Below are 15,237 nucleotides of genomic sequence, written 5' to 3'. Positions count from 1 at the left end.
GTGTGTGTGTGTGTGTGTGTGTGTGTGTGTGAATGAGTGTATCCCAGTGTTGGTTTGCAGCTGGAAAGGCATCCTCTGTTTAAAACATATACAGGATAAGTTGGTGGTTCATTCTGCTGTGACAACCCCTGATGGATAAAGGGACTAAGCCGAAAAGAAAATGAACAAATGAATTACTGTGAAAAAGTCACTTACTCTGTTAAACAGTACTAAAAGTAAATTATCTACATGCACAAAATACTTTACAAGTAAATTCAAGCAACTGTTTTGTTATTTATTGGATATTGTCAAAATTGTAAATTGTCACCTAGTTCCTGTGTAAAGTTGGGTATAATACGTTTGTTCAACATCATCTGCATGTCTTCAGTACACTCACAAATGGAACAATGGAAAAAGTAATAAAAGTGATCTTTTGCTTGGAAATTGCTTGCAAGTTAGATAAACTTAACAATTTTATGGAGGGTAATTCTGTACGTTAAGCATTAATAGTGGAAGTAGAAAAACTGAAACTGTATTTTCTTGTAAATATACTCAAACTCATTATATTACGCTCTGATTTGACTAATGACATTATGCTCTAATATGCACAAAATGTGAAGAGTTAATTTGCATAAATGGATAACTGTTATGAGTGAATTACCTTATCTGATTCATCAGAACCATTACCTTGTTGCAGTTATGAAGTAGTTTGATAACAAGCAGGAAATGTTCACGGGCCAGTGACATCACTACATTGAAATGGTCTATAGGGGAATTGATTAACTAAATTAATGAATCCAAATAAATAGATCTAAATAAATAGATAACTTTTTGATAAATGTCTCATGTTTTAATTTTTTTACAGTACATTTAAGCGTTCATTTGCAAATAGAATTATATTAAAATGCAATGTTTCCTCTAGGATTTTTTTCCAGCTGTGGCGACAGGCCTTTAACACAGATCTACCAACTAGCTGCGGCATTATTTCACTGACAAATGTCGTGAGCACAGCATTACTAGTCAAGATCGCACTTATGCAACATGAGCATGTGAATCTCTTTGCTTGCGCGCCAATTTCCTCTGGTCATGCTCTAAAACTTCTTGCACGCCCTCAAATATACGCTGCTCAAGTGCAGATTTTCTTGTGCACTCTCAAATAAACACTGGTGAAGTGCGACCTACAGAGCGGCATTAATGCGTCCTGAAGAAAAGTGAAACCGCTATAAACTCCAGCAAGATAAAGTCATTGTATGCAGAGCACAGACCTTTGTCTATAAAGTATAATTATGAAAACTGTGTTCATCTTAACTGAAAGCTACGTCGTGTTTGCTAGCCTCACGCACCCGTCAGTCAGTCACTCAGACAGCATGTCACCTTAAATGGTTAAACAAATAACGCACAGCACTACTACGATTGCAGAAAAGTTTGCGCTGTTATAAATAACTCACCTTTCAATACGTTTTCAATGCGATTTATAACCTGCTATTTTAAAAAAACGGCTGAATGTTTTGAATGAGAAGCTGTAATGTAGCCATGGCGGGATGAATTTGGTGTGGCGCCCTGCCATGGAAGAATGAATGTAGCGGAAACCACGAAATGGAGTTCTGGTTTTGAAGCTCTTAAATGAACTCTCATTGCAATATGCAGTATATGAATATATAAACACATTTATTCATTCATAAGTACACTGCAAAAGGACTTTTCTTACTTTTCATTTTGTTTCTAGTCCAAATATGAAAACATTCTTAAATTAAAGCATATTCTAGACAAGCAAAAAATATTGTCTTTTCTCTCCTAAATAATCTTATGCTAAAGTAAAAACAAAATTATTATTAAAATGATTATTTTGCTTGTTTTAAGGAAATCTCACCTAATTTTGACTGGTTATTTCTGAAAACAAGACTATATTTTGTACTTGTCTATAAAATGCTTCTTGATTTAAGAATTTGTAGATGTTTGGATCAGAAACAAGACAAACACTAAATAAGAAATGCCCTTTTGCAGTGATAGCATGCATGCACATGGAGATTGTTTTATTGTTTGTTTTAAATTGAAACTGTTAATACTATAAGTATACTGTAAGGCTGAGATGCTGTCCATGTGCTTTTTATTGCCTTCAGCTGGGCTGCTAGGAAATGGCTGAGGACTGTTAAATGATGTTCTCGGAAAGGAAAGCTCCAGTGAATCAGTTCCTGTGTCGTGCACATCTCTGCCAGGGTCAGCTCATCTCCTCACGCTCCATTAACACAGCGGTACGTCAAAACACTGTTCACTGAGCTCATTAAGCAACACCTCAAACACTGGACACAACCATATGATGACAAACAGCCTATAGTGTTTCACTATAGAGGAGAGAAAGCGCACATCATATCCATTCCAGACCGTAAACAAGCACTTACTGTAGCGGCTAAAGCATCGTACAATCACCTTCTTCCTCTCCATAGGGAAATTAATTATCAGTAAGTGTGAGCTGAGAGATGTGCGTTGATGGAATATTTTGCATTGGACTTTTGAAATGAATACTTTCCATGCTGTTTGTGTAGCAACTTTTTAATTAATCCTCATGCATTTGTCTGTTGTTTACTGCTCGTTTACAGTGTTATTCCCACTGCTAATTTATAATAAATACTGCAATGTTTTTGAACCAATATCTATTGAAAATTACTTGAACTAATCTGCTGTGGTGATTCAATAGTTGCTATGGGAACACAACACCTATAGTAATTGATCTGTTGTAATTCTATGGTTGCTGCGGTAACACAACAACTATAATAATATAAACTATGGTAACACAGCAATTATAGTAATTGATCTGTTGTGGAGATTCTGCAGTTGCTATGTTAACACATCAATTATAGTAATAGACCTGTCATGGTCATTCTATAGTTGCTATGGTAACACAACAACTATAGTGATTGATCTGTTGGGGTGATTCTACAGTTGCGATGGTAATACAACAATTATATTAATTGATCTGTCATGATAATTCATTTGTTGCTATAGAAACAACTATAGAAATTACTCTTATAGTGATTCAATAGTTGCTAGGGTAACAACTATTGTTATTGATCTGTCGTGGTTATTCAATAGTTGCTATGGTAACACAACAACTATTATAATATAAACAAATGAGCCAATACTGTAGTTTTCTACAACTATAGGATATGTAATGTTGCTATAGTAACATCAATTATAGTAATTGATCTGTTGTGGTAATTCTGTAGTTGCTATGGTAACACAACATCTATAGTTTGTATTCTGTTGTGGTGATTCAATAGTTGCTATGGTAACACATCAATTGTAGTCATTGTTGTGGTGATTTAATAGTTATGGTAACACAACAACTATATAGCACAGGGCTATTCAATTGGCAGCCCGCGGGCCGAATTTGGCCCTCCAAATAGTGTGACCAAGACATCAAAAATAAATTTAGTTCAGTCGAAAAACAGCCCCTATAGTTATGAAGTGACGTGTGTATGTTCTATACAGCACCAGCTACAGTTGAAGGCTGCGCAGAGCGTGAGTCACCTGACATTAAGCGATACCTAAGCTTAAAGGCTTCTTAACGCCTTCTGTTGCACGGAAAAAACTAAACAAAGTTATGGCTCCTGTGCGCTAGTTTAAAGTTCCGAGCTTATACAACAAGGCTAATACGCACTTGCTCGGCGACATGCTCGCATTTTCTAGGCACACCAAGTAAAAAACATCTCGCTGTAGTGGTGAGAGTTGTGCGTTGCTTTCAGCGCAATGTAAACAAAAGATATGTTAGACAAACTATTATTAAAATGATTATGTATGTATGAACACAGATGATAACAACAGTTCATTTAAATACTCACCTCAGAATCAGAATCAGAATCAGAAAGAGCTTTATTGCCAGGTATGTTCACACATACGAGGAATTTGTTTTCGTGACAGAGCTTCTACAGTGCAACAGGGTTACAGAGACAGGACAAAAAACAGATCATAAATATATTTTTTTAAAAATAGAAGTAAGTAGTGAGTGCAAATATACAGATTGACAAGTGTATGTACATGTTTATTACTATATACAACGTTATATGTGCAGCTGTTATGTGCAAATTGGCATGTAAAGTGTGTTGTTAAATAAGTGTATATGTGTATAAAGTGTATAGCAGTAGTGATGTTGGTTCCGCAATTATTATCATCAAGTGTTCATGAGATGGATTGCCTGAGGGAAGAAACTGTTTCTGTGTCGGGCTGTTCTGGTGCGCAGTGCTCTGTAGCGTCGACCAGAAGGTAAAAGTTCAAAGAGGCAGTGTGCTGGGTGTGAGGGGTCCAGAGTGATTTTGGCAGCCCTTCTGCTCGCTCTGGATAAGTACAGTTCTTGGGGAGTAGGAAGGGTTGTACCAGTGATTCGCTCAGCAGTCCGAACTATTCGACGTAGTCTTTGGAGGTCGTATTTAGTAGCTGAGCTAAACCAGACAGTTATTGATGTGCAGATGACTGATTCAATGATGGAGGTGTAGAACTGTTTCAGCAGCTCCTTTGGGAGGTTAAACTTCCTCAGCTGACGAAGAAAGTACATCCTCTGTTGAGCTTTTTTGACAATGGAGTCAATGTGAGTGTCCCACTTCAGGTCCTTAGAGATGGTGGTGCCCAGGAACTTGAATGACTCCACTGCTGCCACAATGCTGTCCATGATGCTCAGTGGGGGGAGAGCAGGGGGGTTTCTCCTGAAGTCCACTATCATCTCCACTGTTTTGAGCGTGTTGAGCTCCAGGTTGTTGTTACTGCACCAGACAGCCAACTCCTTCACCTCCTGTCTGTAGGCAGACTCGTCACCGTCGTGAATGAGGCCGATAAGTGTGGTGTCGTCTGCAAACTTCAAGAGCTTCACAGAGGAGTCTTTTGATGTGCAGTCATTCGTGTACAGGGAGAAGAGCAGTGGGGAGAGGACACACCCCTGGGGGGCGCCAGTGCTGATTGTGCGGATGCTAGATGAGAATTTTCCCAGCTTCACCAGCTGCTGCCTGTCCGTTAGGAAGCTGTTGATCCAATGACAGACAGAGGTGGGCACAGAGAGCTGAGTTAATTTGGGCAGGAGAAGTTTTGGGATGATAGTGTTAAACGCCGAGCTGAAGTCAACAAACAACATCCTCACATAGGTCCCTGGTCTGTCTAGGTGTTGCAGAGCATAATGCAGTCCCATATTAACCGCATCATCCACAGACCTGTTTGCTCTGTAGGCAAACTGAAGAGAGTCCAGTGAGGGTTCAGTGATGTCCTTCAGGTGGGCCAGCACCAGTTTTTCAAAGGACTTCATGACCACAGATGTTAGTGCCACCGGTCTGTAGTCATTTAGTCCTGTAAGTTTGGGTTTCTTTGGGATGGGGATGATGGTGGAGCGTTTGAGGCAGGAGGGCACTTCACACAGCTCCAGTGATCTGTTGAAGATCAGGGTGAAGATGGGGGCCAGTTGGTCAGCACAGGATTTTAAACAGGCTGGTGTTATAAAATCTGGGCCTGGTGCTTTTTTCCTCTTCTGTTTCCGGAAGACCTGGCACACCTCCTCTTCACTGAACTGTAGGGCAGGTATGAGGGAGGCGGGGGATGGTGGTGTTAATGGTGGCGTGAAGAGCAGTTCAGAGTGGGTGTGGGGGGTTTCCTCAAACCGGCAGTAAAACTCATTCAGGTCGTTTGCAAGTCGTTCATTGTCTACAGTGCTGGGGGATGGTGTCTTGTAGTTTGTGATGTTTTTCAAACTTTTCCACACGGATGCTGAGTCGCTGGAAGAGAACTGACTCCTTAGTTTCTCAGAATAGTTCCTTTTTGCGACTCTGATCTCCTTTTCCAGTGTGTATTTGGCCTGTTTATACAAGGCCCTATCCCCATTTCTGTAAGCAACCTCCTTGGCCTGACGTAGCTGTCTGAGTTTTACAGTGAACCATGGTTTGTCATTATTGTATGTGAGTTGAGTCCTGGTAGGAATGCACACGTCTTCACAGAAACTGATATAAGATGTTACAGTCTCTGTGAGCTCATCCAGATCGTTTGCAGCAGCTTCAAAAACACTCCAGTCAGTGAGGTCGAAACAGGCTTGTAGATCTCGCTCTGTTTCGTTAGTCCATCTTTTCACAGATCTTAATACAGGTTTGGCTGTTTTCAGTTTCTGCCTGTAGGTTGGAATGAGATGAATCAAACAATGGTCAGAGTGTCCCAAAGCTGCTCGTTGGACGGAGCGGTATGCATCCTTTATTGTAGTATAACAGTGATCCAGTATATTTCTGTCTCTTGTGGGACATGTAACATGCACCTAATATAAAGCTTAAATTTACATTAGACATGATAACTGTGAAACCATGGTTATGATTCAGACTATATAATCCCACAACCAAACTCTAGAATTGTTGCATCCATAATTGTTACGCAGTTCAAAACAACATATGAATGTGTCTGAATGTAGAAGAAGCCTACGTACTTCAGCAATGCTCTGCTTTTGTTCTGCTTTGAAATACAACATTTGAATGTTTGTAAAAGAAAGCCACATTGTACAATGCACTGATGTTATGTAGTTTCAAAAACAATATATTAACAATTTAATGTAGAAAAAGCCAACGTGGGCATCTTAAGGTGCAAAAATACAGCATGTGGGCTCTTATATTGCTGTTGCAAGTCAAATCTCTCCGGTCCCTCATTTGGGATGCTTTTCATGAACTGGCCCCCATGACAAACTAATGGAAGAGCCCTGTTATAGGAATTAATCTATTATGGTTATTCAATAGTAGCTACGGTAACACAACAACTATAATAATATAAACAAATGTCCAAATATTGTAGTTTGCTACAACTATATGCTATGTTACTACACACAGTTTACTGTAGTAAAATCTAAACTATATTATGGTATTTATTTTTAGTTTATCAGTTCACTGTAGATAATATTATGGTATGCTGGAGCATTGATTAGCAAAGAGTTGTAGATACCATGATATATACTGTATAATACTCTTTACTATAGTATGGTTCAAAAACACTGTAGTATTTACTATAAATTACTATAGTACTTTTTTCGTCTGTGTTCTATAGGATTAAAATCAAGTTAATGTTTTTTTTTTCTATAGTTCTTTGTGCAATAAAATTTTTATTTGTTTTGTTTAAAATAATTTTTGTACGGTTTTCATGTACTAAAAAATCAAGCTTTTTAATGCTGTCATCTAGGACTCCATAATAATGGAAAAAACTAAATCTGATCTTGCAAAATTTTGTCATTATACTATTTTTGGAAAGAGTTTATAATTTTAGTTGGATTAGGATGATTTTGTAGGTATTTTAAATATAATAAACAAACTGCAAGTGTAGAAAAATACAATATTATTCAGTTCTGTTACAGAAAATGAATAATCTAATGTAAAATTGGTGAGGCATGGAGGACAGATTTATTCCTGTTAAGCAGAATCCATCCATCTTTATTTGTCCCAGTCTATCCATCCATCTCTATTTGTCCCAGTCTATCCATTCATCTCTATTTGTCCCAGTCTATCCATTTATCACTTTTGTCTCGCTCTATCCATCCAACCATCTTTTTTTTGTCCCAATCTATCCATCCGTCTTTTTTGTCCCAGTCTATCCATCCATTCTTTTTGTCCCCGTCTATCCATATATCACTTTTGTCTCGCTCTGTTCATCCATCTTTTTTTGTCCCAGTTTATCCATATATCAATTTTGTCTCGCTCTATCCATCCATCCTTTTGTCCCAGTCTATCCATTTATCACTTGTCTCGCTCTATCCATCCATCTTTTTTGTCCCAGTCTATCCATATATCACTTTTGTCTCACTCTTTTCATCCATCTTTTTTGTCCCAGTCTATCCATTTATCACTTGTCTCGCTCTATCCATCCATCTTTTTTGTCCCAGTCTATCCATATATCACTTTTGTCTCACTCTTTCATCCATCTTTTTTGTCCCAGTCTATCCATTTATCACTTGTCTCGCTCTTCATCCATCTTTTTTGTCCCAATCATTCCTTCAATCTTTATTGGTCTATCCATCACCTTTTTTTTGTTCTAGTCTATCCATCCATCCTGATTTGTCCCAGTCTATCCATCTATCCTCATTGGTCCCAGTCTATGCATCCATCATTTTTGTTCCAGTCATTCAGTTGCAGAAAATGAATAGTCTAATGTAAAATACCACTCTGTAGTCTTCATTGTATAAATGCAAACTTTACATTTTCTTATGCCTAAATGATTTACAATCTTTTGAAATTAAGAAAAATAAAAAAAGCACATGCAAGTGATAAACTTTGACTTTATTATAATTAAGCTTTGCTGGGCCTCCACAAAACACGTGTTTTGAATTGTAATCTAGACTCAGCAATGTGCTTCAAGCTGTTTACAATCTCTGATATGACTTAATAAATCCCTATGAAAATAAAGTGAATCAAAATACAGATCCAGCTCTGCAGAATAACTGGTGTTTGCACATCTGCACAGCACTGCCAAAACAATCGTCTGCTCCGCATGTGCTGTTTCCCTCAGTGTGTGTGTGTGTGTGTGCTGGGTTTAGTATGCATATCATGTCCTGCTTGTCAGTATTGTGAATCCACTGAGCTGCAGGAGACTCGTTTCTGCTTCACAGGAAGAAATCTGTCCTTCACACCTCTCATTTTGTCCATATTTCTGCTGTTGTTGTGCTTCCAGGAGGACTTGGAGAAGGCTGTGATGTGCTTCCTGAAGGCCATAGAGATTGCCAAAGACAAGTGCAGGTATAGAGTAAACCATCCGCACAGAGAAAACACCAGGCAGACGGGATTTATTTCATCTCTCTCGTCTAGCAGATCTAAAATGCCCTGTTTAATTGTGAAAGCACTAATTGAAATGTTTTTCAGAGATGCTCTTTATTAGATGAACAGAGGATGAGAAATGTTTGAGAGATTTTAATTGAATAGACTTTTAGATATTTGACTTCTGATTGCACACCCTGAGCTATTATTGAGATCTCATTTTCAATTCTAGAGGAGTCTATCCATCCATCCGTCTATCCTGTATTCTGTCCCAGTCTATCCATCCATTTTTTTTGTCTCAGTTTATTCATCCATCTTTTTTGTCCCAGTCAATCCATCCGTCTTTTTTGTCCCAATCCATCCATCTCTTTGTCCCAGTTTATCCATCCACCTTTTTTGGCCCAGTTTATTCATCCACCTTTTTTGTCCCAATCTATCCATCCATCTTTTTTGTCCCAGTCTATCCATCCATCTTTTTTGTCCCAGTCTATCCATCCGTCTTTTTTGTCCCAGTCTATCCATCCGTCTTTTTTGTCCCAGTCTATCCATCCGTCTTTTTTGTCCCAGTTTATATATCCATTTTATTTGTCCCAGTCTACCCATCCAGCTTTTTTGTCAGTCTATCCATCCATCTTTTTTGTCCCTGTCCGTCCATCCTTCTTTTTTGTCCCAGTCCATCCATCCGTCTTTTTTTGTCCCAGTCTATCCATCTGTCTTTTTTGTCCCAGTCTATCCATCTGTCTTTTTTGTCCCAGTTTATCCATCCACCTTTTTTGTCCCAGTCTTTCCATCCATCTTTTTATTTCAATTGTTTTTTAATGAAAATGCCAAAAAACAGCACTGAACTTTATAAATTTAAATAATGTAATACATTTATTTTTATTATTATTATTATTATTATTATTATTATTATTATTATTATATTATTACTATTATTATTTCTTCATAAAACATAATGAGTGTCTTTAGCATCACTTTTGATCAATTTAATAGACCAATTACCATGTTTGTAAACATTCAGGATGAGGGCGCAGGGAGGTAGCAGAAAGAAACCAGGAGCGCTACCATTTACAGTGAGGGAATGACATCCGATGCTATACAGAGTTTGTTGTTGTCTTAGAAGTAAGATATATTGATTACACAATATATATATATATATTATTTACATAATGCTTTCAGCATATTATAACAGCTTGTCACTCACTGATAAGCACAGTGATTCGGCAAAATTAACGTTAAAGTGAGCGGATTTCATCTGACAGGTCCATTTGCGATAGCACGCTCCCAATGGATACTGGATAAGACAAAATAACCAAGCATCCAGCCCCAAATATACAATCTCATTGAAGCTGTAAGTGATTTTACAAGAGAGAAGTTAAAGATCTACAAGTCTTTGGATGCCAACAATGTTGTTCTGTGTGGTCATGTGCAAGAAATAATGCTCCAGGATGACCAGATTCAACACTATGTTGAGCTAAAAACTGAGATTCTGCTAAGCCAAAGACAAGGAAAGAAGACGGAGCTATACAAGGCCTGGGTAATTAATCACCAACACGCAAAACGACTGCATTCTGACAGAGAACTGCACCTGTACGGCAGGGTGTGTGAACTTACATAGAGGTAAAGCTGGTTTTATATTCGCACATTCAGACTTTCTCCTTAATAATATCATTACTATAAGTATTATTTTCAAACTCTAAATAATGAAATCATATTAGCAGCCAATGACTATCACAGTGCAACATTGTTCACAGTCAAATAAACAGTGTTAATGTTGTTTTCAAGTCACACTTGCAGGTTATTTCAGACTGAATATTCAAAGTGCCGTGGTAAACAATATAGGCAGTGTGTAACAAGTTGTCACTGAATGAATGTGTGAATATAAAACCAAGTTCACCTTAATAACTTACACTTTCACATTTCATTCTGAGCATTCAGTGTCCGCAGTTTAATTCACCATATTTAACTGTTTTTGCTGAAATAATTTCTGCAATCAAAAACAAGTAATGTGTATGATTCAACAAAGCGTGAACTCACCTGATATAACATGAGAACTGCAGAGTCCAGCATTTTTAATTAGGTTGTCCCTTCATTCAGCTCCCTTTTAGCCAAAGACGTCTGCAGTTAGCACCAAAGCAGTGTGGTGTATGCAAAAAGTAAAGTTTTCTGTTTTTGGACTCGAATTTGGCATCCTACCGCACAACACAACATCTTTACTATTGCAGCCTGTCTTTTTTTTGCAACCGGGGACCCGTGTGACGTCATGTGTGACGTAGGTTGGTAATTGGTCTATGCATCATTGAATTTTTATTTATTTATTTATTTTTCTTATTTTAAAATCTCACCTCCACTAATTTTCCACCAAAATTTTAACTTTTTTTTTTATCCTAATCCTAATATATGTTATTCAGATTTATAAAGGAATAATTGACACAAAAATGTCACAACAACTATTTACGTCACAAACATAAGAAACACCACAAAACATGTCATATTTAAAATAATGTAAAATATTAAAACGTATAAAATAATATTTCACAATATTAATGTTTTACTTTTAAATAAATTGAGTAATGTTTAGCAGAAAAACTTCTTCAGAAACCTATTTATTAAAAAAACCTCATTATTCCAAACCTCATTATTCCTCATTATTCTGAATTGCAGCGTGCACATATTGACACTTCTATAGCCCTCTTGTATTTCCTCTTAACAGCAGGGGTTTGTAATGTTTCCAGCAAAGCATCTTCACTTTTTCAACATATGAAACAACTTGTTAGATCTTCTGAAATGAGAAGGAAATAGTTTCAGGCTTCGACATGCGTGTGCAGAATTCAGATGTTAAAGCGCTCCGCAGATCATCAATCATGAATCCCGGTCGCCTCCACACAAAGAAACTCCTGCGGGAGGAAATCTGAAATATTCACATTAAAAAAGCAACAAACTCTCCAGAGACGTCCGGCTCTCAGGCCTCCGCCAATGATGGGATGTTCTGTACACTTTAATTGGCCAATGATGGCTGTAATCTCTGTATTACTGGCTCTACAGTGGCTCTACCAGAGGGAAAATCTCAGAAACTCTCTGCTAAAACACACGCCGCTCTCTCTGGTGGATAAATTAGCCGCTGGAATAGAGTCTTCAAGCCTCTTTTGTGTTCGACTCCTGCAATCCTGCAATAATTGCTGTATTTCTGGTGGACATTGAGCTCTCCTGTGGCTCTTTGCTCATTACACTTTCACTAGGTCTCAGATCTGAGGCATAAATTGAGATGTACTGAGAAATCGGATTCTGATCTTCCCAACAGTGATGATCTGAATAATTAACGCCACTATTTTTATTCTGCTTCTTTCTCCCCCGCCTCATTTTTCTTTCATCAGATATCATTTACATCTGTCTTTTTTGTCCCAGTCTGTCATCCATCATTTTAATCCTGGTCTATCCATCCATCTTTTTTCCCAGTCTATCCATCCATCAGTTTTAACCCCAGTCTATCCATCCATCATATTTAATCCCAGTCTATCCATCCATCATATTTAATCCCAGTCTATCCATCCATCATATTTAACCCCAGTCTATCCATCCATCATATTTAATCCCAGCCTATCAATCCATCATTTTTTAATCCCAGTCTATCAATCCATCTTTATTAATCAGTCTATTTATCCATCTTTTTTAATCAGTCTATTCATCCATCTTTTTAATCCCTGTCTATCCATCCACCTTTTTTGACCCCAGTCTATCCATCCATCCATCATATTTAATCCCAGTCTATCAATCCATCATTTTTTATCCCAGTCTATCCATCCATCCATCTTTTTAATCCCTGTCTATCCATCCATCTTTTTAATCCCTGTCTATCCATCCATCTTTTTAATCCCAGTCTATCCATCCATCCATCCATCTTTTTAATCCCAGTCTATCCATCCATCCATCTTTTTAATCCCAGTCCATCCATCCATCTTTTTAATCTCAGTCCACCCATCCATCTTTTTAATCCCAGTCCATCCATCCATCTTTTTTAATCCCAGTCCATCCATCCATCTTTTTTAATCCCAGTCCATCCATCCATCTTTTTAATCCCTGTCAATCCATCCATCTTTTTAATCCCTGTCTATCCATCCATCCATTTTTTAATCCCTATCTATCCATCCATCTATCTTTTAATCCCTGTCTATCCATCCATCATTCTTAATCACTGTCTATTGATCCATTTTTTTAATCCCAGCCTATTCATCCATATTTTTTTGTCCCAGTCTGTTCATCCATCTTTTTAATCCCAGTCTGTTCATCCATCTTTTTAATCCCAGTCTATTCATCCATCTTTTAAATCCCAATTTATTCATTCATATTTTTAATCCCAGTCTATCCATCCATCATTTTTATCCCAGTCTATTCATCCATTATTTTGTTCCAGTCTATCCATATATATTTGTTTTGTCCCAGTCTACTATTTAAATATTTGCAATCTGACTTGAATAATTGACATGAATAATTACTGCCGCTCTATTTATTCTCATTTTTTCTCTCCCCCCCCCCCCCCCCCCCTATTTATTCTCATTTTTCTCTCTCCACCCATCCCCCCACCCCCCTTCTTCTTTTATCAGATATCATTTCCTGGTCTTCAATTCTTCACTGCTGTACTTCCAAGCGGTCCGGCAGCTCCTGAGACCTGGTCAGCGGCAGCTCCTTGTGGATTCACTCTCACAGGTTCTCAAGGCTCTGGAGGAGGTTCAGGATCCGGATCATGCATGGAGAGCTGAGCTGATGCTGTGGGTTTTGCATTTTTATACTCATCATAGTATTTTCATTTCTAATAATAATCTAATTAACATAATTGCGAATAATATAATTACTCTTACTAGTGAAGTAAATCACTGTCCATCAAGACAATCCCTTTTCATTTTCCTCCATGTGTTCAGAATAATGAGAATGCTTCCATCCCACTACAGTAGGGTCTTGTCATCACTTTTCTGCCACAGTGGCATCGGTCGGATTGAGAAATGATGATTAAATCAGCAAATGCTCAGATAATGCATTTACTACCAGCTCTTAAACTGAGAAAACTGTCTAGCGATGGATTGTCAGTGTGTTTAAAGTCAACTATAAATCCTTATGATATGATCACACTCTTTTATACCTGTTTTATTATATGCTTGTAACCCTGAAGCACAATGAAAACTCTAATAAAAGTTTAAAGAGGCTTGTCAATGATTTTAAATTGAGTCTGGATCTTTGCCTTGACTTTAGACTTTGATGCATTGTTGAATTGAGAAAATGCATCTCACTGAATGGAGACTCATATATTATGTTTTTGTGTATTCAGACATCTGGTTGAATGTTTTCTGGATGCTGGGAGGAGGACAGAAGCGGCCGACATGGCTAAGGTCACCTACCAGTTTATAGATGCACATAAACCAGAGCTGCGTCCCAGGATTTTCTCCATACTGGTACGTCTTACCCCATGCAGGACACTTGCATCTGTTAATAGACTCTTTTCACATTTCAGGGTATCTCAGTAGCAGAAAGCATCATGGTTGGGTTAACTTAGAGTGCAGTAGGCTTGGGTGGTATCCAAATTTTGATACCGTCAAACCTCCTCCCTGTTTTACCTTGGTATATGGTATTACTTATAATTTAAAAATGATGACGTAAGGCTCAGATAGCATCACCAAACTGTTGGCTTATGCCTAAACCATACAGAAACTGAATACCATATATGTGACCTTAGCTTCGAGGTATTTCCATCTCTTGCAGTCACCTTTTTGTAGCACAATTTGCAAATGGAGGGCAGTGGGGTGGCACAGTGGGTAGCGCTGTCACCTCACAGCAAGAAACTCACTGGTTCGAGCCTCGACTGGGTCAGTTGGCAATTCTGTGTGGAGTTTGCATGTTCTGCATGTTGGCGTGGGTTTCCTCCGATTTCTCCGGTGTCCACCACAGTCCAAACACATGCACTATAGGGGAATTGGGTAAGCTAAATTGCCGTAGTGTATGTGTATGAAAGAGTGTATGGGTGTTTCCCAGGGATGGGTTGCAGCTGGAAGGGCATATACTGCATAAAACATACTGTATGCTGGTTAAGTCAGCGGTTCATTCCGCTGTGGCGAACCCTGATTAATAAAGCGACTAAGCCGAAAAGAAAATGAATGAATGAATTTGCAAACGGCCTCATCCGTATTTACGGCCTCTCCCTTCCTGAAATACTGAAATACTGCCAAACTGCAGAAGTGGTGTTCTTTTTTGAGATCAGGTCACTTTCCTTTTTCTGATCAGGCTGCCTGTAACGTTAACTGACATTATGCCAGCTCTCTATCCTCGACCCGTTCTTCATTTTGATTCTGTAAAATTTCCAAGAAACACAGCGAAATAGGACCTCATTAAGTCTCAACCTTTATTACATCTCATTACGGACATTTCTCAAAGAGGGAATAACAGAAATCTTATCTGAGACGGTGTGTGTAAGCTCGAACGTCCAGCAGGCGCGCCGTTGTGATCGATGACTCTCGCTTGTTTA

At 38.3% G+C, this 15,237-nt stretch overlaps 1 protein-coding gene across 1 annotated transcript in view; it reads left to right on the top strand.

Annotated features, from left to right (window-relative positions):
- Positions 1-386: 386 nt before the first annotated feature.
- The window catches only part of LOC130240003 (cilia- and flagella-associated protein 46), a 172,699-nt gene continuing 157,848 nt past the window's right edge, over positions 387-15,237 (top strand). Inside the window, 5 exon segments of the mRNA XM_056471418.1 lie at positions 387-395; positions 2,100-2,231; positions 8,644-8,708; positions 13,328-13,492; positions 14,047-14,170. Of these exon segments, the coding sequence (XP_056327393.1) occupies positions 387-395; positions 2,100-2,231; positions 8,644-8,708; positions 13,328-13,492; positions 14,047-14,170 (495 nt within the window).

Source organism: Danio aesculapii, chromosome 13 (genome assembly GCF_903798145.1).
Source record: "Danio aesculapii chromosome 13, fDanAes4.1, whole genome shotgun sequence".
Lineage (NCBI taxonomy): Eukaryota > Metazoa > Chordata > Actinopteri > Cypriniformes > Danionidae > Danio > Danio aesculapii.
This window is presented reverse-complemented; position numbering and strand designations above follow the sequence as displayed.